Consider the following 23,633-nt stretch of genomic DNA (forward strand, 5'->3'; position numbering starts at 1 on the left):
ATCTTAAGGCCACCCATTCATCGTCTTTTGCATTCATCTGCCTTGTTTCAGTCAATAGTTACCTTATGCTTCTCTTTAAAATTTCAGTAACCTCTCGTTCTTTCAAGTTATCCAGATGCCATGTCTTAATTTCTCAGCTGTATGCCATTTCTTCACTTTATTCCTATCTTACTGTTATGTAGTTTACCTGAAACCTTCTCGTGGCCCCAGGTGTTTTCACCCATACAACCTTTCATGATTTCAAATCATGTGTTTGCAATAGTTAAAGATGCGCTTTTATTTCCCTCCCCACTCCATGTTCTATTGTTTTCCCTTTTATTTCTTTTATTGTTGTAGAATTCCAGTCGGCCACCAAGGTAAGATCTTCGTCTCCGCTTTCGAATTAAATAATTTTCTCTTATCTCGTCACACGTCTTTCCATATCTTCTTCATCGGAGGTGGTAGGCATTTACCCTTGACTACAGCAGTATTTATTGATTCTGTCTTTATTTTGGCTACAATAATGCGTTCACTACGTGCCGTACACCCATAATATCTGACATAACGATGATAGTCCTAATTGGGTGAACAATCCTGTCAGAACTGTGAACCTTGCTATTGTAAAAGATGAGTTTTTAGCTGAACGTAATGTTGTGTTACTCTTAAGTGTGAAGCTCACCGAGAATCGAGTAGTAAATTACAGATACCGGTGAACATTATAAACGCAGACGGAGAGGACCAGATCTATGATGAAACTTCCTGGCAGATTAAAACTGTGTGCCGGAGCGAGACTGGAACTTGGGACCTTTGCATTTCGCTGGCAAATGCTCTTGTGGTAGAGCACTTGGCCGCGAAAGGCAAAGGTCCCAAGTTCCAGTCCCGGTCCGGCACACAGTTTCAATTTTGCCAGGAAGTTTCATATCAGCGCACACCCCGCTGCAGAGTGAAAATCTCATTTCGGAACTATCCCCCAGGCTGTGGCTAAGCCTTGTCAATATCCTTTGTTGAAGAGTGATAGTTCTGCAAGGTTCGCAGAAGAGCTTCTGTGAAGTTTGGAAGGTAGGAGAAGAGGTACTGGCAGAATTGGATCTGTGAGGACGGATCGTGAGTCACGCTTGGCTAGCTCAGATGGTAGAGCACATGCCCGCGAAAGGCAGAGGTTCCGAGTTCGAGTGTCGGTCCGGCACACAGTATTTAATCTGCCAGGAAGTTTCATATCAGCGCACACTCCGATGCAGAGTGTAAATCTCATTCTAGAGCTATGATATTACGTGGCTAGCAATTATTTAAAATACAAGCTTCGATCTACAGACAGTTACGTGTCACGAATTCGTGTAGGGGATGACACGTTACCACTAATGTCAGGGCCTTATATTTGTGACGTGTGTGGCCAAGAACATTGCTAAACAACAGCTCCTCATGGTGTTTCTCAACGTCTGTTCCACTTATTTGATGTCGCGTGTCGTGGTTGTTGACGATCGAAACGAACACAGCGTATCAACACGTTGTTTCCATCACGAAAACATTCGAACCAGTCCCAAAGGTTCTTTCGGATCACGTTGTGTGTGCTACATAAATCTTCAGATTCGTTACGTTGGAGTAACAGTGGCAGATATCTGTGACACTACTGGCGCTTCTCGACAAGTCTTTCCGTATTGCTACGTTTGGACGCATTGTTAATAAACACTGGTCTTACATTCGTCAGTTTGTAGACAATTCTTATTTAGATGCCATAAATTTCAATGTGTTTAAGGAGCCTGCCTATAGGTTTGACATAGGTCCCCCGTCCGGGGACGGAATGGAAACTCATACTGAAGGTGAAACTGATCAACCCACAACAACTGTATCGAATTACTAAAGGAGTACATCTACATCTACATCCATACTCCGCAAGCCCCTGACGGTGAGTGGCGGAGGGTACCCTGAGTACCTCTATCGGTTCTCCCTTCTATTCCATTCTCGTACTGTTCGTGGAAAGAAGGATTGTCGGTATGCTTCTGTGTGGGCTCTAACCTCTCTGATTTTATCCTCATGGTCTCTTCGCGAGATATACATAGGAGGGAGCAATATACTGCTTGACTCTTCGGTGAAGGTATGTTCTCGAAACTTTAACAAAAGCCCGTACCGAGCTACTGACCGTCTCTCCTGCAGAGTCTTCCACTGGAGTTTATCTATCATCTCCGTAACGCTTTCGCGATTACTAAATGATCCTGTAACGAAGCGCGCTGCTCTCCGTTGGATCTTCTCTATCTCTTCTATCAACCCTATCGGTACGGATCCCACACTGCTGAGCAGTATTCAAGCAGTGGGCGAACAAGCGTACTGTAACCTACTTCATTTGTTTTCGGATTGCATTTCCTTAGGATTCTTCCAATGAATCTCAGTCTGGCATCTGCTTTACCGACGATCAACTTTATGTGATCATTCCATTTTAAATCACTCCTAATGCGTACTCCCAAATAATTTATGGAATTAACTGCTTCCAGTTGCTGACCTGCTATTTTGTAGCTAAATGATAAGGGATCTATCTTTCTATGTATTCGCAGCACATTACACTTGTCTACATCGAGATTCAATTGCCATTCCCTGCACCATGCGTCAATTCGCTGCAGATCCTCCTGCATTTCAGTACAATTTTCCATTGTTACAACCTCTCGATACACCACAGCATCATCTGCAAAAAGCCTCAGTGAACTTCCGATGTCATCCATCAGGTCATTTATGTATATTGTGAATAGCAACGGTCCTATGACACTCCCCTGCGGCACACCTGAAATCACTCTTACTTCGGAAGACTTCCCTCGATTGAGAATGACATGCTGCGTTCTGTTATCTAGGAACTCCTCAATCCAATCATACAATTGGTCTGATAGTCCATATGCTCTTACTTTGTTCATTAAACGACTGTGGGGAAATGTATCGAACGCCTTGCGGAAATCAAGAAACACGGCGTCTACCTGTAGTGTATCATTTCGATCATCTTACTGGTTTAACCAGCTCTCATATGTCAGGACCATGTCGATGAGCAAGTTAATACAATTAACTAAATTTCAGCGAGGATGTATTGTGGGCTTGAGGGAAGCTGGATAGTCAATGGGAATAATTGCTCAATTACTTGCGAGAAGTCAACTGAATCTCCATGTTGACACCGATGGACCAGTGGAGGTGCATAAACTTACTGTTTCCGAACGGCAGCAGCATACAGATCACGGCCTTACTGCAGCATCATATGAGAAACGTTTAATGCATCCAGCTGACCGCTGAAGTCCCTTACAAACGGTAATACATTTATCATCGTTTGTATATACGACTGCAAGAATGCACTCCAACTGACTCAAGAATGTGGTCCAAGATTATATCTTCTTGATGTATGACCCCTGCATTGTGACCATACACCGCAATGAAGCCTATATTATAGTAAGCGAATGGAAACTTCATTCAAGTAAACAATTCATTCGCTGTTTTTATTTTTCATTATCCAGTACCGCACTTCCGAAATGGGTACTGAATGTGTGTTTCACAGGACACGAAGCCAATTAGGGCTGTCTTGTGAGAAGGTTTTCTGACAGTCTATAGCAGACTGAATTGTCTTTTAGTCCACTAATACGATGATTTAGTAGCCTGAATAATTGTACACCACTAGATTTGGTTTAAGCATGGCTTTCGTGATACAATGTGACGAAATAGTGCGAAAAAGATTTATGTTCTACTAAAACAAGCATAAAAGCCTACTTTCTACCATCAGAGTTACCAGCAAATAAAATAATTATATGAAGTTATTCGAGCCATCTTGAAGACTGATGAAAATAAATTTTCACGTGCAATTAATTGGAAAACATTTTACGGATTCTAGAAATTTAATTTTCAATTTACGGTATCATGTGGCATGTCTCATTGCTACTAAAACAGTTCTTGCTTTCCAAGACAATATGAACTGTATTTATGTCCATTTCATAAACGTGGTGCTACTTCCATTTCTTTACTCATTTGTCATACATAGCAAGTGAGAGCGCTTTTATTTTTATACAGATAAATTCGGGTCCCGACTGTTCTGTCTTACTAAGATTGTAGTTTTTCTAAGATTTACCTTTTAAAGTTCAAATAAAAACAAACGTCGAAAAAGAGCATCATTATGACCATCATATTTCCCGAATGTTTTCACGTCATTCAAAATCAATGTTCAGTGTCGTTAACCATACCGGCCACCTCAGTTTTTGGATATACTCAGGTGACCAGAATTTTGACTCTCATTATCTGCAAGATAGTCGGGACCTTAGATCACTATCAGTCAATGAATATACATATTTCCTCTTCTTGTCCTCGTGCAGAAACTGCATTTCTGAATTTTGCTTCGTGGACACTGTCGATGGCACATGAAAACACTGTTTCATTTCCTTTGTCTCGAACTGTAACTATCAATTCGCTAGAAGGCGTATGAAAGCTATAAGCAGAGAGATTTCCCTCTTAGTGTCAGAGTATTAAGTAATATTTAAATGAAGCACTAAATAGGGGAAATGCCTTCGAGCGTACGCACTTTAGATCCAGTCGTCGGGGTTAAGCAACAAAGTACAATCTGTCACAGAAAGGAGATGACAGAAATTCTGTTACAGCCAGAGCGTCTGTAAAGAACACCTTCTCACCTCTCAGACCAATGGCGGCCTTCTTCGACGATGTAGCGGACACCGTGCATGCTGCAGTGGCGCAGGTAGTCTGTCAGTGCCGTGGGGCACGGGCTGCGGTCACGGCTCTGTAACAGCACAGCAAGTGCCTCTCTTCAAAGCAGTGCGGGTTGAACAGTTTGCATCGACAGGCGGGAACTTAAGTATGAGCAAGTGTGTGGAAATCTAATTGAATGATTATGAGGAAGAGGATCTGCCACACACCATGTCACGATGTACGCAGATCTATTGGCAACTAGTAACAGAATGGTTCCCGTTCAGTACAATTGATACTCATATAGTTTGAACCTAAAGAAATAAAACAAAAAGAGTAGCTATTTGAGCACTAGGAAAAATTTAAGAATAAGAATTTGCATAAACAAAATCGAATACTCAGCATTCGATAACCTAGAAAAGATTTTTGGTAGAGTGATAGGAAGACTAGAGAAATGATCAAAAAATAGTATGAAACAAAAACTGATTCTCAATTTACACAAAAACCACAATCTAAATATTAATAGTGTTAAGAAAGACGCTAAAATAAGATGCCGCTGATGAGGTGGCACCTCTCATACTTGTTTTTTGTAATTTGTTTATAGAAAGAACATTAGAAATAAAATGGGAAAATAGAAATAAATCTTAAATGCATCGAACTGGATCTGATTAACCCCTAATATTATAGATTGACAAAATGTTTCATGTAATGGACAACTGATGTGTTCCTCATAAGCTACGGATAAACTTAAGCAATATCAAAAGGAAGGTGCATAAATCCATAGATCTTGTAGCAAAGTGAGAGTAAACGACAAATAGTTGCTATCTCAATATAACTCTAAAATCAGTGAATATATTCTGCTACTAAAGCAGTACCGTAATTGATGACAAAGGAATAGCAATGACCACACACTGTGACAGAAATAAGTTGACGAGTAAATGACTTTAGAAGATTTTATCAAGACATTTACTAAGTTCTGTTGGAGCGCATGAAATCTGGAGAAACAGGAAAGGAAAACCTTTGAAGGGTTAGGTATAGAGAAAAGTTACGGAAATAAGTAGAAGAATTAACGAAATGACCCACTCGATCGTTTAAGACTATACAACAAAGCAATCACAGTTGATTACATGCTTAATAAGTCATGGGGACTAGCAGAATTTTTTTTAATTATGGGACTTAACTGCTAAGGTCATTAGTCCCTAAGCTTACACACTACTTAACCTAAATTATCTTAAGGACAAACACACACACCCATGCCCGAGGGAGGACTCGAACCTCCGCCGGGACCAGCCGCACAGTCAGAAAAATTTTCAAAGGCAAAATCGGAAGTAAAAGATTTAGACTGTATCCAAGACCACACATGTTGATAGTTATAGTAGATTGCATCAGTTCCAATCGAATGGTACAGACGGTGATGGATGGAGATCACCTGCATCCACAACGAGTTGAGTTTACTGGGTGTTAAACGCTACTGGTCAGGAGCGACATTTGATGAGCAAACCATTCATTACATGCGTTCTGTTTGACCAAGCATGAAATGAACGTTTCATTCTGAACATAAGTTTACACAGCTAACTGGTTGCAAATAATTGTTTGGTAAATTTACCTAGGTTTCGACACCTACTACGGGTGTCTTCATCAGAATGAACCTTTGAAAAACCCTATAAAATGATACATAGTAAATTAAGCACGACAAAAAACGCGTTAACCAAGATGACAATTGTCATGCCGTATAACGGTTACTTAAATAAAATTACATTGCGAGGAACCAATAGTCAGAATTTGGAGCAGCCACCCTCAAGTCAAAAATAAAATAAAACACTTTCCAGGCTTTGCCTCGTGTGCCTAGCAAGGAACAACGACAGACTGGTTGGCCGAGTGGCTTACATCGCTGCCACGAGAACAATACAAGCTGCGCCGCCTATAGGCCGTGAATGGCAAGTGCCCATTTGAAACATTGTAACAGAAGTAACTGAAAACGACAGTTGTTTTTAAAAATAAAATACAAAGGAAGAGATCTTAACACATTTTTGAAAATACATAGTAGCCAAGAAGAACTCGGAGCCATCTATTAGGCTTTACAGAAATTAATATTACGTAAAGGACAGAATAAATAGAAAAATTATACAAACAGCTGTACAAGCCAAAAAATATCTGCATGAAGGTAACTTTAGTGGCACACTGGCACACGTCTATGAGATTGGAAGAAAATATTTCGGAACCAGACACATGAAAATATAGTTAAAAATAGAGAATTCAAGATTCCGCGAGCAGTGGATTAAGACCATCGAAAAAACTTTTGTTATGCAGTTGCATCTGTTCATTGAAGATGAGGCCACTGCTCTTTAAAATATGCTTGAAAATGTCCAGCTCTTCGAGCACGTCGAGATTATGCTCTTTCTTTTCTTTAAGTAAAATTGAAATTTCTTCAACCCATTTCGGTTTGCGTCTGGAAATTAGCATATGATCAGCAGAAGTGGAATTGTGTGTGTTAGTGCCTCTTTTTCCCAATAAATGTTCATTGTACCTGACGCTAAAAATCTTTCCAGTTTGTCCTACGTACTAAACGGGACACGTGTCACAAGTGATTTTATACACTCATGAATTGTTTATAGGAGCGAATGGAGATTTGAGATTGTGAATGAGATTTTTTTGCAAGTTATTCTTAGTGGAAAAGGTAACTTTGACTCCACATTTTTTTAATCAAAAGACGAAGAATTTTACACGAAACAGAGCCTAAAAATGGAATCGAGAAAACATGTTTGTACTCGTTACTGTCAGAAATAACACTGCTGCCTAAATTGCTCACTTTTATGTCAGTTTTAACTTTGAAGATCTCGTCAAGTAACATGGAATCACAGCCGTTATTAACTGCAATAGTTTTCATAATATTTATCTCTTCATTAAGCTTGACGGGTGACAAAGATACAGAAACTGCTAGATGAACGACTGAATGGAAAAATACTTTCTTACAGGAATGAGGATGCACTGAATTAGCGGGCACAATTTGATCTATATTAGTGGATTTTCGAAAAATACCGAAAGACAGTCTGTCGTCATCAATAGCAATACTGAAGTCCTAGTCGTTATTTTCTAATTTATAAGTGAAGTTGATGCTTTCATGAAGCCTGTTAAAAATTTCAAACAAATGTTGAATTCCTTCCCGCGAACCACCGAATGTGATAGAAATGTTATTTACGCACCGATCATAAGACCAAATATCCAGATCAGCAGCTGAAAAATTATTGAAGAATTTTTCTTCCAGCGAATTAATGAAAGTATCGGCCAAGATGCCTGCCGGTGGGTTACCCATTGTCAGACCGTCAGGCTGATGGTATAGTTTGCCACTGAAAACAAAATAGTTGTATTTTATTACTATTGTTAGCAAACGAATTAGGTCATTGGTTTGCTCACCAGAAATATCTTTTCTTGAAAAAAATAGGTAGGTTGTTTTCAATGATGTCGAAGGTTTTTGAACAGGTTCGTAATATCTAATGAAAACAATTTAGTATCTTGGTCACGCTGCAGATCTTCGAGTTTAGTGATTAGATTTTGATTATTGACAACAGAATAACTATTTCGAAAAACAAAGTATTTCTTAATTTTTTCATGTTCATACTATTCACAATCGAACGTATCGGATGGTGACTTTTTTGTACTTTAAGCTGGGAACGCAATTTTGTGGTCTGTGGATTCATTTCAGTAAGCTGTTTTCTATGAAATGGTTTAACCAATAGCGTAGCGCTGTTAACGGCAAGCCTAATTTCTTTTTGTATCAGGAGGTCGAATCCTCATTTAGCTCCGAAACATTATTCTCGTCTTTTAGACTTAGTCTTTAGTTCTGAGTAGCAAGGATTACAGTATTCCCTTTGTCAGACTTCATTATAAGGGCATTGTTTTCTTCTAGCTTGACATTAATAATTTTAATCAATTTCTTATCGCAATCATATTGACAGGAGTTTTTAACTGCATGTTTCTCAAAAATACGATGTACATCGTGAGCTACCCTCGTTTGTCGAGAAGCATCTACTTTGACGCTGTTAAAGCCTATTTTAAGATCTACAGTCATACTTTCTACAACATTTTTATCTTACAGGTTAGGCATTACATTGTATTAAGTCCTTTTTCCAACAAGGCCGTTTCATCTGGTGTAAAATCAATTTCAGACTTATTCAGAATTCTGAGCATAAATTTTTCAACAAGATTCTGAGTAAGACTGAAATAGATTTTACACCAGAAGAAACTTGTCGTTAACAGAGTTCCAACAACTGATAGTGAGGCGTGGCGCCTTGTATCCCTCCGGTTTAGAGCCTGTGTATCGGGAGAATGACTCATGCGTGCACAGTGATAGATGGTCTGAAGCAGGTTCAATCGAGAACGCAGTTCTAATTTTCATCTGCTAGAGGACAGTAGCAGACAGGACTGAACAAAAAAACTATAATGTAGTTAAGAATTTTGACCACCAGAGTCCAGCAGCGCACAGAGACATTCAAGAAACAGGTCAAGAGAATGTATTCGTGAATTGCTATATTTATTTCTTGAAGACGTTTTTGTTTATTTTTGTTTGTACTGTTTTGTAGCTGTTTTTAGTAGTGTGAATGATGCGTGAATGTGGTCTAAAATAGATCATTGTTCTACTGATGAACGCTGTTCAAACTAGTGTGAGACAGTTTTAAGATGGTGTCAATGCAGACGACAAGGAATTTTGTATCTTATGTTAAGTAAGTTTATGGTAAAAGGAAAGCTAATTCGAGTACAAATGAAGATAGTTAATAACGTAAAGAATAAACAAAATATCAGAATGTTAAATAATTATTTCGGCGAAAAGTACAGTTCGAAAGTGTGTTATTTGTTGATTGGTTAGTCATGAAAAGCGCGGGCTAACGCGGGAGAATAATGGTTTTCTATTAGCCTTAAAGAAAACTGACCAATCAGAGCGGAGTATCTTCTCTTGGTGTATCTTTTCTCTTGGAGATATAGAATGCTTACAGTAGTCTAAAGTAGTCGGAGCCCAGACTTTCAATGGTACGGTTTTGTGTAGTATAAGCTCCGAAGGAAGTTAAAATTTGCCGATTTTAGTTGCTCGTGGTCTCGCGGTAGCGTTCTCGCTTACCGAGCACCGGGTCCCGGGTTCGATTCCCGGCGGGGTCATGGATTTTTCCTGTCTCGAGATGACTGGGTGTTGTTGTGTCGTCTTCATCATCATCATTCACCCCCATTACGGTCGGAGGAAGGCAATGGCAAACCACCTCCACTAGGACCTTGCCTAATAAGGCGGCGCGGGTCTCCCGCGTCGTTCCCCTACGCTCTGTAAAGAAGTATGGGACATCATCATCATCACATTTTCTAAAAGTGTTTTAAAGTGAAGGCATATCTATTCCAGTGTGTTTTTTATAGAAATTACTGATTTTTAAGTACTTTTGTGTATGAGAAAGACAGTAATTCTACGTGGCACATTGAGCAGATCGGTGACTAAAAACTTAAGCGCATTAGACATCGATAAACTTACTAGTATGGCGAGCATTTTCATTTAAGAACACTCCATGCTTAGTAGCTGTTCAGATTCAGGGAGAAACGTTACCATAAATTGCTAACGAGAAAGATAGGTTCTGTGCACGATTGTGTTAAGACTAGCAGTGAACGTGTACATCATCAAAGTTCAGAATATATCAAAGTTTTGCCTGTATTTTCAACTCCCATTAAAAATTAAGTCCTTTTCCCGAAGAGTCTGGAACCGCGCAACCACTACGGTTGCAGGTTCGAATCCTGCCTCGGGCATGGATGTGTGTGATGTCCTTAGGTTACTTAGGTTTAAGTAGTTCTAAGTTCTAGGGGACTGACGACCTTGGATATTAAAGTCCCATAGTGCTCAGAGTTCCCCCCCCCCCCCCCCTTCCCCAAAACCGAGTCCTGTGTGTCCCACATCATTATGAACTCTGTCTTATATCGTATGTGTGAACTGTTTACATCTATAGATAAACATGAAAGGCTTGAAAGAAGTGATGTTGTGTTATGATACATAATTATCAGCATTAAGTTATAATATACAAGAATGTTCTACTCAACTTGAGTGGATTTTCAGTTATTCTCGTTTTCATTCCTTTTCTTGTTTCATAATTTCCAAATTTAACATTCATCCTTTTACTAACAAGAATACACTATTCTGAAAGGTTACCTCACTTAAGAGCAAGAGAATAAATGAAATTACAGTAGAACTCCAATTACGTGAATGACTCGAGACGAGACTCTATCCGTATAATCAAATATCCGAATAATTGCAGAAATGATGTAAACAAGTCATTTCTAAGAAAAAAAGAAAAAAGCCAAATTTGTATACATCTACTACTGTAATATTAATTTAATAACTAAGAAATATTGTTGTTTAGGTTGTGTACCGTACTGTACCTACATATAGTCTCAGTTCGTCACCTTTCGCTTCTCTTTCTTCCTCTTCCTTTTCACGCTTCTTCTTTTCATCTTCTTCTGTACCTCATCCTTGGTTGAAAGCCCTTTCAATTTAGTCCAAGTACTTTCAAAGTGGTTGTCTTCACCAACTTCTATGCTCCTGGCGCCATGTAAGAGCAGTCTTTTAAATCTAATTTTTGGTGATGATTCGCAATGCCTTCTTAATTTCCATCTCCTCTTCATTTTCAAAGCTTTCTCAACGGTTGTCTTCTTTATTGTCGCTTCATAGTTTCGACAACCGACTGGTCCATTGATAGCAGCAAACTATTTACGTTTGGCGGCAGGAAAAGAATACTGATTTTTTTTATTTTTTATTTTACTTCAGGTTTGAATATTGCAAAACAAAGTAGCTATCACGCAGGCCTTTGGTTGGTTCTCGAAAAAGTGGGAAGTTTTTAACATTTTTGAAAGCTTATAAGTTTTAGCTTAGAGGTATTTTGTGGTTTGCTATAGAGTTAGCACATTTCAGCATGTTAATACGGTCTTTACAGTTTCTCTTTCAAAAGCTAAAGTCTTTTCAGGCAAAGAGTTTCAAATTAGGCTTGTCTTATCTCTGTTGTATAGAAACTCAGAATCATAAGATTCTGCTTAAATTTCGAATTTTTCAATAAATATTCCACTGCTCTTGGGTCTGCTGATAGGTTTTCACCACTAAATTCTGTTGTCAGTGAGCCATTGCATACGTCTTCATTCTCGAGGACAGACTCGAAGTTTAAAACTAAAGACTTTTTTTATTCTGAAATTTTTGATGTTCCCCACGCACAAAACAAGAGACACGGAAGACGGAACGTAGGCGGCACAAACAAAACAATGTATGTATTGTGCGTACAACAGTGCGCGTATTGTACTGATTAACCACTGGAAGATTTTGTCTGCTAATAGATTCGTTGTGAACTGATTTTAGAACTATAACGAAACATACGGTGTACTGTATACTGTAATAACTATCGAACAAAACCATTACTTTCAGTTATGCAGTAAAATATTAATTTTCGTCAAAGCGATTAAGATAACTGGTAGTTCAAACAGTTAGAGCTCGGATTACTGGTGTCCTACTGTACCTAGATATACCTGAAGGTGGGCCTGCAATGTATGGAATGTATAGTGCAGTGTAATAAAAAAAATATTAGTGACTCAAGGCGTTGTTTAATACACTTCATTTTATTATGTGTTTCCTACTAAAAATAATTACGTTTTTAATCAGACAAAGACACTGCACTGCAAAAGTTAAGAAACAATGAGGAAATACATCGATAACCAAAATATAGAGAAATTAACAGAAACAACAAGAATACTGATATTTTTTGGACATTTATGACTATAAATGACAATAGGCTGTCGAAAAAGATTTTGGGAGATCTCTCAGAAAGAAATTAACGACAACATGGATCCAATAATTTAACAGAGATATAGAAATACAGAACACAAAACCAGAAGAAGCAAACAGAATGAGACATTTTCAGAAGGCAAGCGATAAATTTTCGAGGTTCCCAAGGCAGAAACAGTAAGCAAAAAGATGGGAAGTGTTCTGAAGAAGAAGAAAGAGACATGCTGTATAGATTAAAGCATTTTCCAGAAAAAGAGAAGGGCAAATGAGAAGGAACTGTAACTGTCACATGGTCACTAGGTAGCTAAAACAATGATAATAACAGTAATAACATTAACTTCATAACGTTCTTTTCAGTTATATCATTAGATGGATTTCTACACTTTCTAGAATTTCGTCAAAATGACACGTACATAGTGTCCATTTGAAAAAAAAATTAATCAATTCTAGTAAAAAACATGGTTGTGGTATCCTATATTACATACACTGTACTACTACACAGGGTGAAAAGTATTTAAACCGACAAACTCTGGGAGGTTGTAGAGGACATCAAAACAAATATTTTTCCCTAATGTCATTTTCTCCTATGAGGAGTATTTCACCCGGTAGAGGAAGATTTCTCTGGCGGCAAATTAATTAAACCAACAAACACTTTTCCATTTTTTATGACCAAGAGACAACAATTAGGTAGAAGATACGGCCCAGTTAAACAGTCTACAACAACACCGACCCACACATTAACGAAGAACCGCACTCGATAAGAGCTAGAAACTGTGGCATGTGGATTATCCTCACTCCAAACATGCGAATTGTGCATGTTGAAGACTCCGCCGGCCGTAGTGGCCGAGCGGTTCTAGATGCTTCAGTCTGGAACCGCGCGACCGCTACGATCGCAGGTTCGAATCCTGCCTCGGGCATGGGTGTGTGATGTCCTTAGGTTAGTTAGGTTTAAGTACTTCTAAGTTCTAGGGGACTGATGACCTCAGATGTTAAGTCCCATAGTGTTCAGAGCCATCCCATCTTGTAGACTCCATCACATCCGAACGTTGCTTCATCGGTAAACAACACAGAGGATTGAAATGTAGGATGCATTTCATACTGTTCCAGGTACCACTGCGAAAACTGTGCTCTGGGTGGATAATCAACTGGTTCCAGGTTGTAGACACGCTGTAAGTGAAATGGACGTAACAATTGCTCTCGAAGGACTGTTCTTACATTCGTCTGATTCGTCCCCATGTGACGTGCAATTGCACGAGTGCTGATTGAAGGATCCCGCTCCACATGCTGCAAAACGGCTTCCTCAAATTGCAGCGTTCTTACCGTGCGACGGCATCCCTGTCCAGGTAATCTGCTAAATGACCTGGTCTCACGCAGACGTTGGTACACAGCATCAAAGGTCGTATGATGTGGGATACGGCGATTAGGATATTGTTGTTGATAAACCCGCTGTGCAGCTCGTCCGTTGTGGTGAGCTATGTAGTACTCACCAACCATATCAGTGTACTCACTCCAGGTGCATCGCTCCATTAGTAAACAGAGACAATGCACTACTACACTGGTGGACAGCAGTTGCCTACAATTGAAAAGCGTAATACGCCCTCTAACTACTGAAGATCGTAATACGGCCTCTATCAACTGAAGAGCGTAATACGGCCTCCAACGGTTTAACCTTACGTCTGGCGCGGCTGTTCAAATTGATACACCTCGAAGTTTACTGTAAATTATTTGTCAACGAGTGGCAGCACTGACGCCTACTCGGTAGTAGCTAGCCTTTTCCGAACGCTTGTCATTGTTGTGTGCTTCAGTGTCGATACGACTGCTCTGTTGTCGATTATGTGCTGATTGAGCAGTTTCATACACTGCGCCCGTTCGTGTTGCATTTCAACAATTCATTTCTTTGGTTATCAACATAACTTAGTAAGTAGTACAATGTTAATATACAATGTGTAATGCAGTTATTTTCTTTTTGGAACGTTTAATCGTCAGTTAAGAATGTTTGAGTATCAGGTATCAAATTGATATACTGCGCCTGACTGCGTTATTTTATAGGAATTTTATCATTTTAGGTGTGAGACACCTGATCATGGCAGGCTACAGTAAGACGTACAACCTCCTTGACCCAAATCATGTTGCAGAAATACAAAAAATGTTGTTCTAAGAGGATAATTATGAAGTTCAAGAGGATTTTAAAGATGAAGTAGACAGAGTGAGATGACGCAGTTGAAGTTCGGCAGGAAGATTCAGAAACAGAGGAAAACGACAGTGAAAACGACGAGGAAGTACTTTAAGAAACCCAGCATTATTATACTGGAAGGGACAAAGAGACAAAATGGAATAAAGTTCTACCATCGCAGAGAGTACGTTTCAGGGCCCACAATATTATTCGAAAGTTACCTGGTCCTGTAGGTGTGGCGAAAGCATTGAGAACGCCTTTGGAATGTTGGAATTGCCTCATAGGTGACGACATTTTGTCCATTATAGTTCTGTATACCAATCAGTATATTGAGAGCATCAAAGCTTCTTTTCAGCGAGAGAGAGACGTAAAACCTATAGATATTATTGAATTAAAAACTTTCATTGGTCTTCTGTTTTTGGCTGGTGTTAACAAAAGTAACAGACAAAGCTTAGAAGATCTGTGTGGAAGTGATGGGGATGGAATTGAAAAATTTCATCTCGTTATGAACATAAAACGTTTCAAGTTCATCATGCAGTGCCTTAGATTTGACAATCGTGTGACTCGCGATGAAAGGAGAAAATTAGAGAAGATAACAGCGAATCGGGAAATATTTTCTCTGTTTGTACAGAATTGCCAGAAATCCTACACCCTCGGAGAAAACGTTACAGTAGATGAGAAACTTGAAGGATTCCGTGGAAGATGCAGTTTTCGCCAATACATACCTACCAAACCAAACAAATATGGAATTAAGATATATGCTCTTGTGGATTCCCAAGTATTTTATCTCTACAATCTGGAAATATACGCTGGGCTGCAGCCAGAAGGATTGTACCACGTTAGCAATAAACCTTCAGATGTTGATCTGCGACTATGTGAACCAATTTATCAGTCAGGTCGAAATGTGACAGCGGACAATTGGTTTACTAGTATTGGTTCGATAGAAGAGCTAAGATGAAAAAATCTTTCTTTTGTTGGGACGATGAAGAAAAACAAGCGTGAGATTCCTCTGGAATTTGCTACCAATAAAGGCAGGGCTGTCCATAGTTCACTTTTTGGCTTCAAGAAAGGCTGGACTCTAGTTTCCTACGTTCTAAAAAGGGGAAGTGTGTTATCTTGGCATCAAGTTTGCATGAAGATAATTCGGTAGATGCTGACACTGGAGATAAACAGAAGCCATCTATTGTAACATTTTACAATACCGTCAAAGGTGGAGTCGACACTACAGATAATTTGACCGGTTCATACAATGTAGCAAGAAATGTGTGCCGTTGGCCCATGGTCACATTTTTTGCAATGATCAATATGAGTGGAATCAATTCACAAGTAATTTACTATGGCAACAACGAGAATTTTATCCGAAGAAAAGGATTCCTGAAGCAACTCTCACATGCGTTAGTTCTACCTCTCTTGGTTCGTAGATGCTTGGACACCTCAGGAATTCACAGAGATCTTCAACTGCAGCTACAACAATATAGGCCAACGTGTAAGGAAGAAGCAGAAGACACAAGCAGAAACGAAGAACAAGGGACTGGGATCAAGAGGAAAAGGTGTAATACCTGCACAGAAAAAAAAGACTGACAAAATATTGTTGCAAAATGTGTCAGAAGCCTATCTGTTTGATACACATTGAACCTTTTTGCTATGAATGCGGAAAAATTCCGCATTTTTTACCACAGTCAAAAAGTGACGATGATACAAATGAATGAGTTGTAACATCATTGTTGTTCTGCTCCAGTGTCATAATAGCCTTTCTGTAAAGATAATTGTCGTTTGTAATGTGTTTTATTAGTGAAATATAATAAAGAAGCAAATGAAAAAGCGACGTTTTTATCATTTGTTACTAAAGCCCAACATTGACGATAAGAAATCAGAATGATGAATATTTCTACCGCAGTTGTGCTCGTATGTCATCTTTGCCTTTCTTTAAATATATTTGGCACTTATAATATGTTTTGTGAACAGAATTTAATAAATGATCACGTGAATAAACGGTATGATCAATTTGATACACCGCGCAAACACCGCGCCCGACAGAAGGTTAAATAATCCTCGTAAGAAAAAATGACATTAGGGAAAAATATTTGTTTTGATGTCTTCTACAACCTCCCAGAGTTTGTCGATTTAAATACTTTTCACCCTGTAAAAGCCTAAAAATCATATTTCCCATTCTAATTGTACCCCACACACACAAAAATAGTCCACACAAATGAGTCGAAACAGAGCACTGACAACAAACACCTGACACCTGAACTCTCATTCAACGTCGCTTCGACGTGATCGGGAATGGGTAGCGACCAGTGGCAGCGGGCCATGAGCAGGTTTGCATGTAGAGACAAAAAGAGAGGTGGGTGTGAGGCGGGCTGGCGCTGCCGGCTTACGGTGATCTGGTGAGCTGCAGAGCCAGGGACAATGGCTGCCCCCAGCCCAGGCGGGCCGCTAAAGCGCCTTACCGCGCCGCTGCCCTCGGGCGACGCAGTGCCGGCGCTGCTGGCGGCTGCTGCTGGCACAGGCCGATAGGTTGCAGTGTGCGCATTCCACCTACAGCCCTTCCATTCCTCCCAGGGCTTTATCCGCTGTCCCTGCCAGCACGGCCTTTCTACGCTTTATATCGTCCGTGCATATTCTTCGATATATTACACATGATGTTGTTCACAGGTACTGGTACAGGAGTAATGAAACGTCGCTAGATCGTAGCGTCACGTGACCTTTCTCGTTGTCAGACCACTTTACTACAAAGAAATGCATCATCGTCGTTTGGGTGCATCCATTTATGCCCTGTACATCTAAATTTCTGCAGAATTCGTTTGTCAGTGTTTCTCATTTTACACTACCTAAAAAATAGTGCAGCATCCAGAAGACAGTCGGATTTCAATGCATCTTCGCACACGTGCACACAATCACACAATTCTAGTTGCAGTTGTCTCTGGCAGGTAGAACGGTCACCAGAATGCATTACTGTTGTTATCATATATCGTAGGTTTTAAAAGGGTCGTGAACATCTGCAGACATTGAATAATCACTGTGAAGGGCACTGAGATGCTGCATTCCCGTGGGAGACAGCGTTGTCGGCACCTGGTACAGTTCCAAAGAGACTTCAATGTGGGTCTCATTTAGGGGGGCGGTCGAACAGTGCATAAGAAAATTTGTGGTTCGATGTTGGGCTACATGGGAATGAGAGAGCAGTCTACTCATCAAGGTTCCAGACGACTACGTCAGTTCTCCACAAGGGAGGATCGCCGTACTGTGCACCAAGGACATTGTAACTTCTTTACATCTGCGTCTACCATCTTAGAACAAGTAACGGATCCGCCGCAACATGCCGGCCGCTGTAGCCGAGTGGTTCTAGGCGCTTCAGTCCGGAACCGCGCCGCTGTTACGTTCGCAGTTTCGAATCTTGCCTCGGGCATGGATGTGTGTGATGTCCTTAGGTTAGTTAGGTTTAAGTAGTTCTAAGTTCTAGGGGACCCTGCAACATTCTATATCATCCCGAACCATTAGTCAGAGTCTAATAATAGCCTGACAACCAAACTACTGTCCCATGCATAGGTTTTCGTTAAACTTGCAATACAAACGGCTGTGTCTCGAGTGATGCCACGACCGGGCAGCATGGGCTCTTGATGGATATCGTTTCACTGCGTTTAGAGAAGAATCGTGGTTCTGCACGCTCCGGGCGCCCATCTTCGGTGAGTACGATGGCAACCTGGATTGAGGTCCCATCCTTCCGATGTGTCACTCTTATTATAATGCCGTGGGACCCATTGGACCTGACTTCAGGTCAAGGCTAGTAGTGAGGTCGGGGATACTTCTATTTCGTTTTGAGTTGTCAGTCTTCTGGTTTGATGCGGCCCGCCACGAATTTCTCTCCTGTGCCAACCTCTTCATCTCAGAGTAGCACTTGCAATCTACATCCTCAATTATCTGCTGGATGTATTCCAATCTCTGTTTTCCTCTACGGTTTTTGCCCTCTACAGCTCCCTCTAGTACCATTGAAGTAAGTCCCTGATGTCTTAACAGATGGCCTATCATCCTGTCCCTTCTCCGTGTCAGTGTTTTCCACATATTCCTTTCTTCTCCGAGTCAGCACAGAATCTTCTCATTCCTTACCTTTTACTATGATGGCGTAACTATATCCCATGGACATCATGTGTCCTCATTTGTTAACTCTCATACGACAATGTTGTGGTGCCATTTTTCAACAGGACAATGCACGACCACACATGGCGCGTCAATGAAGTGCCTGAATCATGTTGAGGTAGTCCTGTAGCCAGATCTGTCCCCGTGTGTGGAACCATCTCTGACCTCAACCCTGTCCCATTTGTAGTTTTTGATAAAGTATTTCACCAGATACCATAAACATTTTAAATTTTTCAGTTAAACTTAACCCACAAATTGAAGTCTCAGTAGTAGCCTATGAACGACTATTCACAGTGAATTTAATATCAATATTTTCAGGTTCAGGATCCTACTCACACATGATGCCTCTTTAAAAAGTATGTTATGGATGAAAGTCAACAATAATTAAGGAAATTTGTATTTTTAAATTATTTTTTTTGTTGGTCACACAGTATACCCACCCTCCTCTTTTCCTCCCACCCCCAAAGCTTCATAGTGCATGTTAATGAAAAGTGTGTTGGCATCACTGAGAGTGCACTAAGCGATATTTTCAAATTCTGGATCCTACTTACATATCACTGCCTCTTTAAAAAGTCTGCTGTTAATATTAGTCAACAACAATTAACTTTTTTATAGGTGCAATGTTCACCTCCATCTGCAATATAAGTTACGACAGACACGTTGATATTGCGAGGGATAATACTATATGTCTAAAAGCCTTGTAGTATTGATTCACTGATGAATAAAACTACTGCTGTTATGTCATGTCTCTCTCTCTCTCTCTCTGTGTGTGTGTGTGTGTGTGTGTGTGTGTGTGTGTGTGTGTGTGTGTGTGTGTGTGTGTGTGTCTGTGTGTGTGAGTGTGAGTTCGGGAGCAAGTATTGTATATTAATTCCATGAATTTTTAAACTTGTAGTCATTTTAATCAGACTCTATCATATTAAAGTTTGGGGTCTGAGGCTCTCGACACTGTGCATCCAAAAAATCCTGTCGTCATTACCGTAATTCAGCTCATCAAACTACTGTTATTATCCGCTGTACTGTGGATGGCAAAAAGTATGCTGCAGTACTAAGTTAACGGTATTTACTTCTTAGGTGAATTATTCTCTCAATGCACTAGAAGATCGTACGGAATCCTATCTCGATCTGAAAAATACATTTGTGAACTGTTGCGAAATTTTGTAAATGTCTGCATAAATACATTTATTTTTAAATAAAACAACAATAGAATTAATAAGAAATAAAAAATTATGTCTCATATTTAAGAAAGTGTTGCCAGACCTCTTCCTCTGCATTGACGTTGGATGACGCCGCCCACGCTTCCTTTGCCACCCTCCGACGTCGTCGAGAGTTCTCCATCGACGTCATCCACCTGTAAAGCACATGCTGTTGACTTTTCCGAACATTCTGCCAGTATCGCTTAAAGGTAGTGCACTTCCTTGTTTTGCCGACATGTGAAAGGACAATAAGGGGACAAGAAATTACAGCAATACAGTGCTAGTAATAAGGAGGAGAAACAGAGAAACACAACTTGCCAATGTTCATAACACAGCAGCACCACAGGCGGAAAAATCTGTATTGAATGCCATATCCCTCTAAATTTTTCGTTTCTGTAGAAAGTTTCGTATTTTGTATCCATCGGGACGATAACAACGTCACTGAATACGGGTACCGGACTGTCTGGACCGGCTGTTGTGGCCGAGCGCTCCTAGGCGCTTCACTCCGGGACCGCGCTGCTGCTACGGCCGCAGGTTCGAATCCTGCCTCGGGCATGGATGTGTGGGATGTCCTTAGGTTAGTTAGGTTTAAGTAGTTCTAAGTTCTAGGGGACTGATGAACTCAGATGTTAAGTCCCATAGTGCTCAGAGCCATTTGAACCATTTTTTGACTGTCTGCATTAAAAAGCATAAATACGCTCCCTGACAAACAAATGAAGCACCCAAAAGACATAGCTACACGTCAATGTCGGTTCGTATACACACACACCATTGGTGTGGACGTAAATGACTACATTTTCAATTCTCTGCGACACGTAGAAGGGCTACCTGAGTGCATTAGTGTTATTCATGTTTAGTGTTGTTACCAGGCCTAGTAGAGTATATAAAGGTCGTTACCAGCGTCAGCGGTTGAGTGATCTCTGTGGACGACACTGAGATGGCATGTACTGACGTGAGAAAGCATAATCAGCACATGACAGATTCTGAAACCTGCCTCATTGTGGGTCTCCATTTGGTCGACTGGTCGAATCGAGCTGTATCTAAATTTGTGGGGCATTCGGACGTGACAATGGCCCGATGTTGGGCTGCAGGGGGACGTGAGGGCATGCAAGCGTACTGGTCGTCAAGGTTCCGGCTGATCGCGTCTGACCACCACAAGGGAGGATTACTGTACTGTGCACCGAGCACATCTTAACCCTTTTACATCTGCCCTTGCCATCTGAGAACAGTTAATGGACTGCCTGGAACAACCTGTGCCATGCTACACTACTGGTTGGAGACTGGCAGCACAGGAACTACCGTGCTATGCATAAGCACCATAAGCACAACAACAGAGACGTTTGGAGCTGTGCCGTGATCGGGAAACATCGACTGCTGATGAATGGCTGTGCACTAGCTCGGATGACAATCGTCAGCGAGTAGGGCAACGACAACTGTGTGGGGAGCCATCAGGTATGAATCCAGGTCACCTCTGGTTGAGAGGACACTGACACCATAACGACACGTCACGGACATCCGTCGTTCTCATGTGTTACCTGTCATGCAACATATCGTGAAGTCATTTTTTTGGCAAGACAGTACTCACCCACACATGGCATGCATCTGTATGAACCGCCTGCGCCTTATGTAAGGGAAAGTGGCACCACAGCCCCCATCCTCAGGCTCCACCACTGCCCAAAGTGTATTTGATTTCCTTGACGAATTTGCTGTGTGATTCTTGTTTCTAGCACTCATGGGTTAGCTTTCATTAGGAGTCTATACTCCACACCGAGTTGTCTCCAGGCAACGTTGATACGAACAGCGGAAACAATTTTAACTGAAGATCAGATGTATTTAGATTTGGTCGAACGATAATCGATGATATATTCACTTCCAGGAAGAGAATTAAATAATGAGACGTACATAGTTTTTTCCAACTAGGTGGAGGCACTTGACAGGTTAGATAGTACAAAACTCTGGTCAATATTACAAAAAATATTACACCTGATAAGGGCCATAAAAAGCTTATACAATGAAACTAAATTTGTTGCAAAAACCGAGAACAAAATGAGACTGGCACTGTTACTAACAAAGGAGTTAAACAATTTTGCAATTTTTCCCCTATTTTATTCAGTTTATATGTAAATGGCAAGTCTAAGAAGTGGAATTGGGAACATAAAACAAAACAGGAAAAAAACACAAATAGGCTCCTAGCACAGAAGCCCGGCATTGCCCAGGTATTTATCTATAGCTGCGCATACACAACAGTACAGCGTAGCGTCTGGCATTTATGCTTGATGTTTATGACGTCATATCTCTTTAACGATGTGTCGCACAATGATGTAATTTTCAAGGTATATTCAGCGTCCTCTGTAGGTACCGCCCAAGAAATTTGTGGCGAATATGGTTAGTATCAAAGGAAGTAATAAATTTAACCGTCATGCATGATGCGGAAGTTTCTCACGCATCTCATTGTTTGCGACATCATAGCTCCTGAACTATGTATCGTACAAAGATATAATTTTGCATTTACATTCGGTGGTATATGTAGATACTTTCTGTAAACTGCGTCTTGAATACACTTACTAGTGAAGAAGTAATAAATTATAATATCTTGCCTTACGCGATGTTTTTACGGCATGAACAGCTGGAAAAGTAGTAAGCGATAAACCTTTCTCCTTTCATCATTTTGCATGACTTATGAAAGAGAAAAAATTTCTTCGATGTTTGAACTTATGTGCAAAGTTTGTTGCAGGACGCTAAGTGCTCTCATTCACAAATACTGGATGAATGAAGTTTGGGACTTCAAGCGACACGAGTTGCGGATCTTTTTCACCGCGACCCCTTTGTTAGATGGGTGGTTCTCACCCTCATAGTGATTGTCGCCTAGGTTACACGATCACACTAGGATGCAGGCAACTGCGCTAGCGGCCACTGCACATGGTGAAACTAGACACTTTCGGCGTGTTCCAACTTTGGCGACAACCAGTTTCATGAGTTTTGAGGTTACGTGTGTTCGTAGAGTGTAGACAAACTGAAATATGAAGTGGAGAACGGAGAATAATGTTCGCTGTTTGGATATCTACGCTTTGCATAGGTGTTTGTGGGATTCCAGTGATGCTGATTACAAAAATAAGTAACATATTGCTGCTTTTGAGATCTTCATGTGCGATCATAACATACATGGTTTGACAGTATCTGAGCTGCAGGGCATAATTTATTGAGTTAGGAGCACATATACAACAGAATAAAGAAAAATTAAGCAAGCGTAATTCTAGCTGTGGCAATGTTCTCGTCTACAAGACTTAATCCCATCGTTCGAGTTGGCCAACTCCTTGTTAAGAATATTGTTGACAGGAGGGAAGGCTATACAAATTCAGGAAGTAGCATTCTTTATTCAATATTCATCTATTTAAAACGTCGCAGCAGTGCTCCCCATTCACGTATGTTAGAATTTTGAAATATTGCCACTGTACAGACCTATCTTCAAGAGAGTAGTTTGCAAACCATACTCCTCTTAACGCTGCCTGCTTCGAATAATTATTGCTGTTAATGTCAACAATTATTACTGTTAATGTTGATAATTAATGGTGTTAATGGAAAAGCGTCATCACCAACTAAAACCGCATCTTATAGCATGCCGAGTGTTCTCGATTGTAATGCACACAATATGATATGTAACTTCAGTTCTGGTGACAGTGCTTCATGCATTACAATACCTTTA

General features: G+C 40.4%; 1 protein-coding gene across 1 annotated transcript in view; it reads right to left on the reverse strand.

The window, feature by feature from the left end:
- LOC124776407 (pickpocket protein 28-like) overlaps positions 1-22,783 on the reverse strand; it is a 175,007-nt gene extending 152,224 nt beyond the window's left edge. Inside the window, exons 1-2 of the mRNA XM_047251394.1 lie at positions 22,778-22,783; positions 4,620-4,726 (exon numbers count right to left, since the gene is read on the reverse strand). Of these exons, the coding sequence (XP_047107350.1) occupies positions 4,620-4,726; positions 22,778-22,783 (113 nt within the window). The remainder of the gene's footprint in view (positions 1-4,619; positions 4,727-22,777) is intronic.
- Positions 22,784-23,633: the final 850 nt, after the last annotated feature.

The sequence above is a fragment of the Schistocerca piceifrons genome, chromosome 1 (assembly GCF_021461385.2).
Source record: "Schistocerca piceifrons isolate TAMUIC-IGC-003096 chromosome 1, iqSchPice1.1, whole genome shotgun sequence".
Lineage (NCBI taxonomy): Eukaryota > Metazoa > Arthropoda > Insecta > Orthoptera > Acrididae > Schistocerca > Schistocerca piceifrons.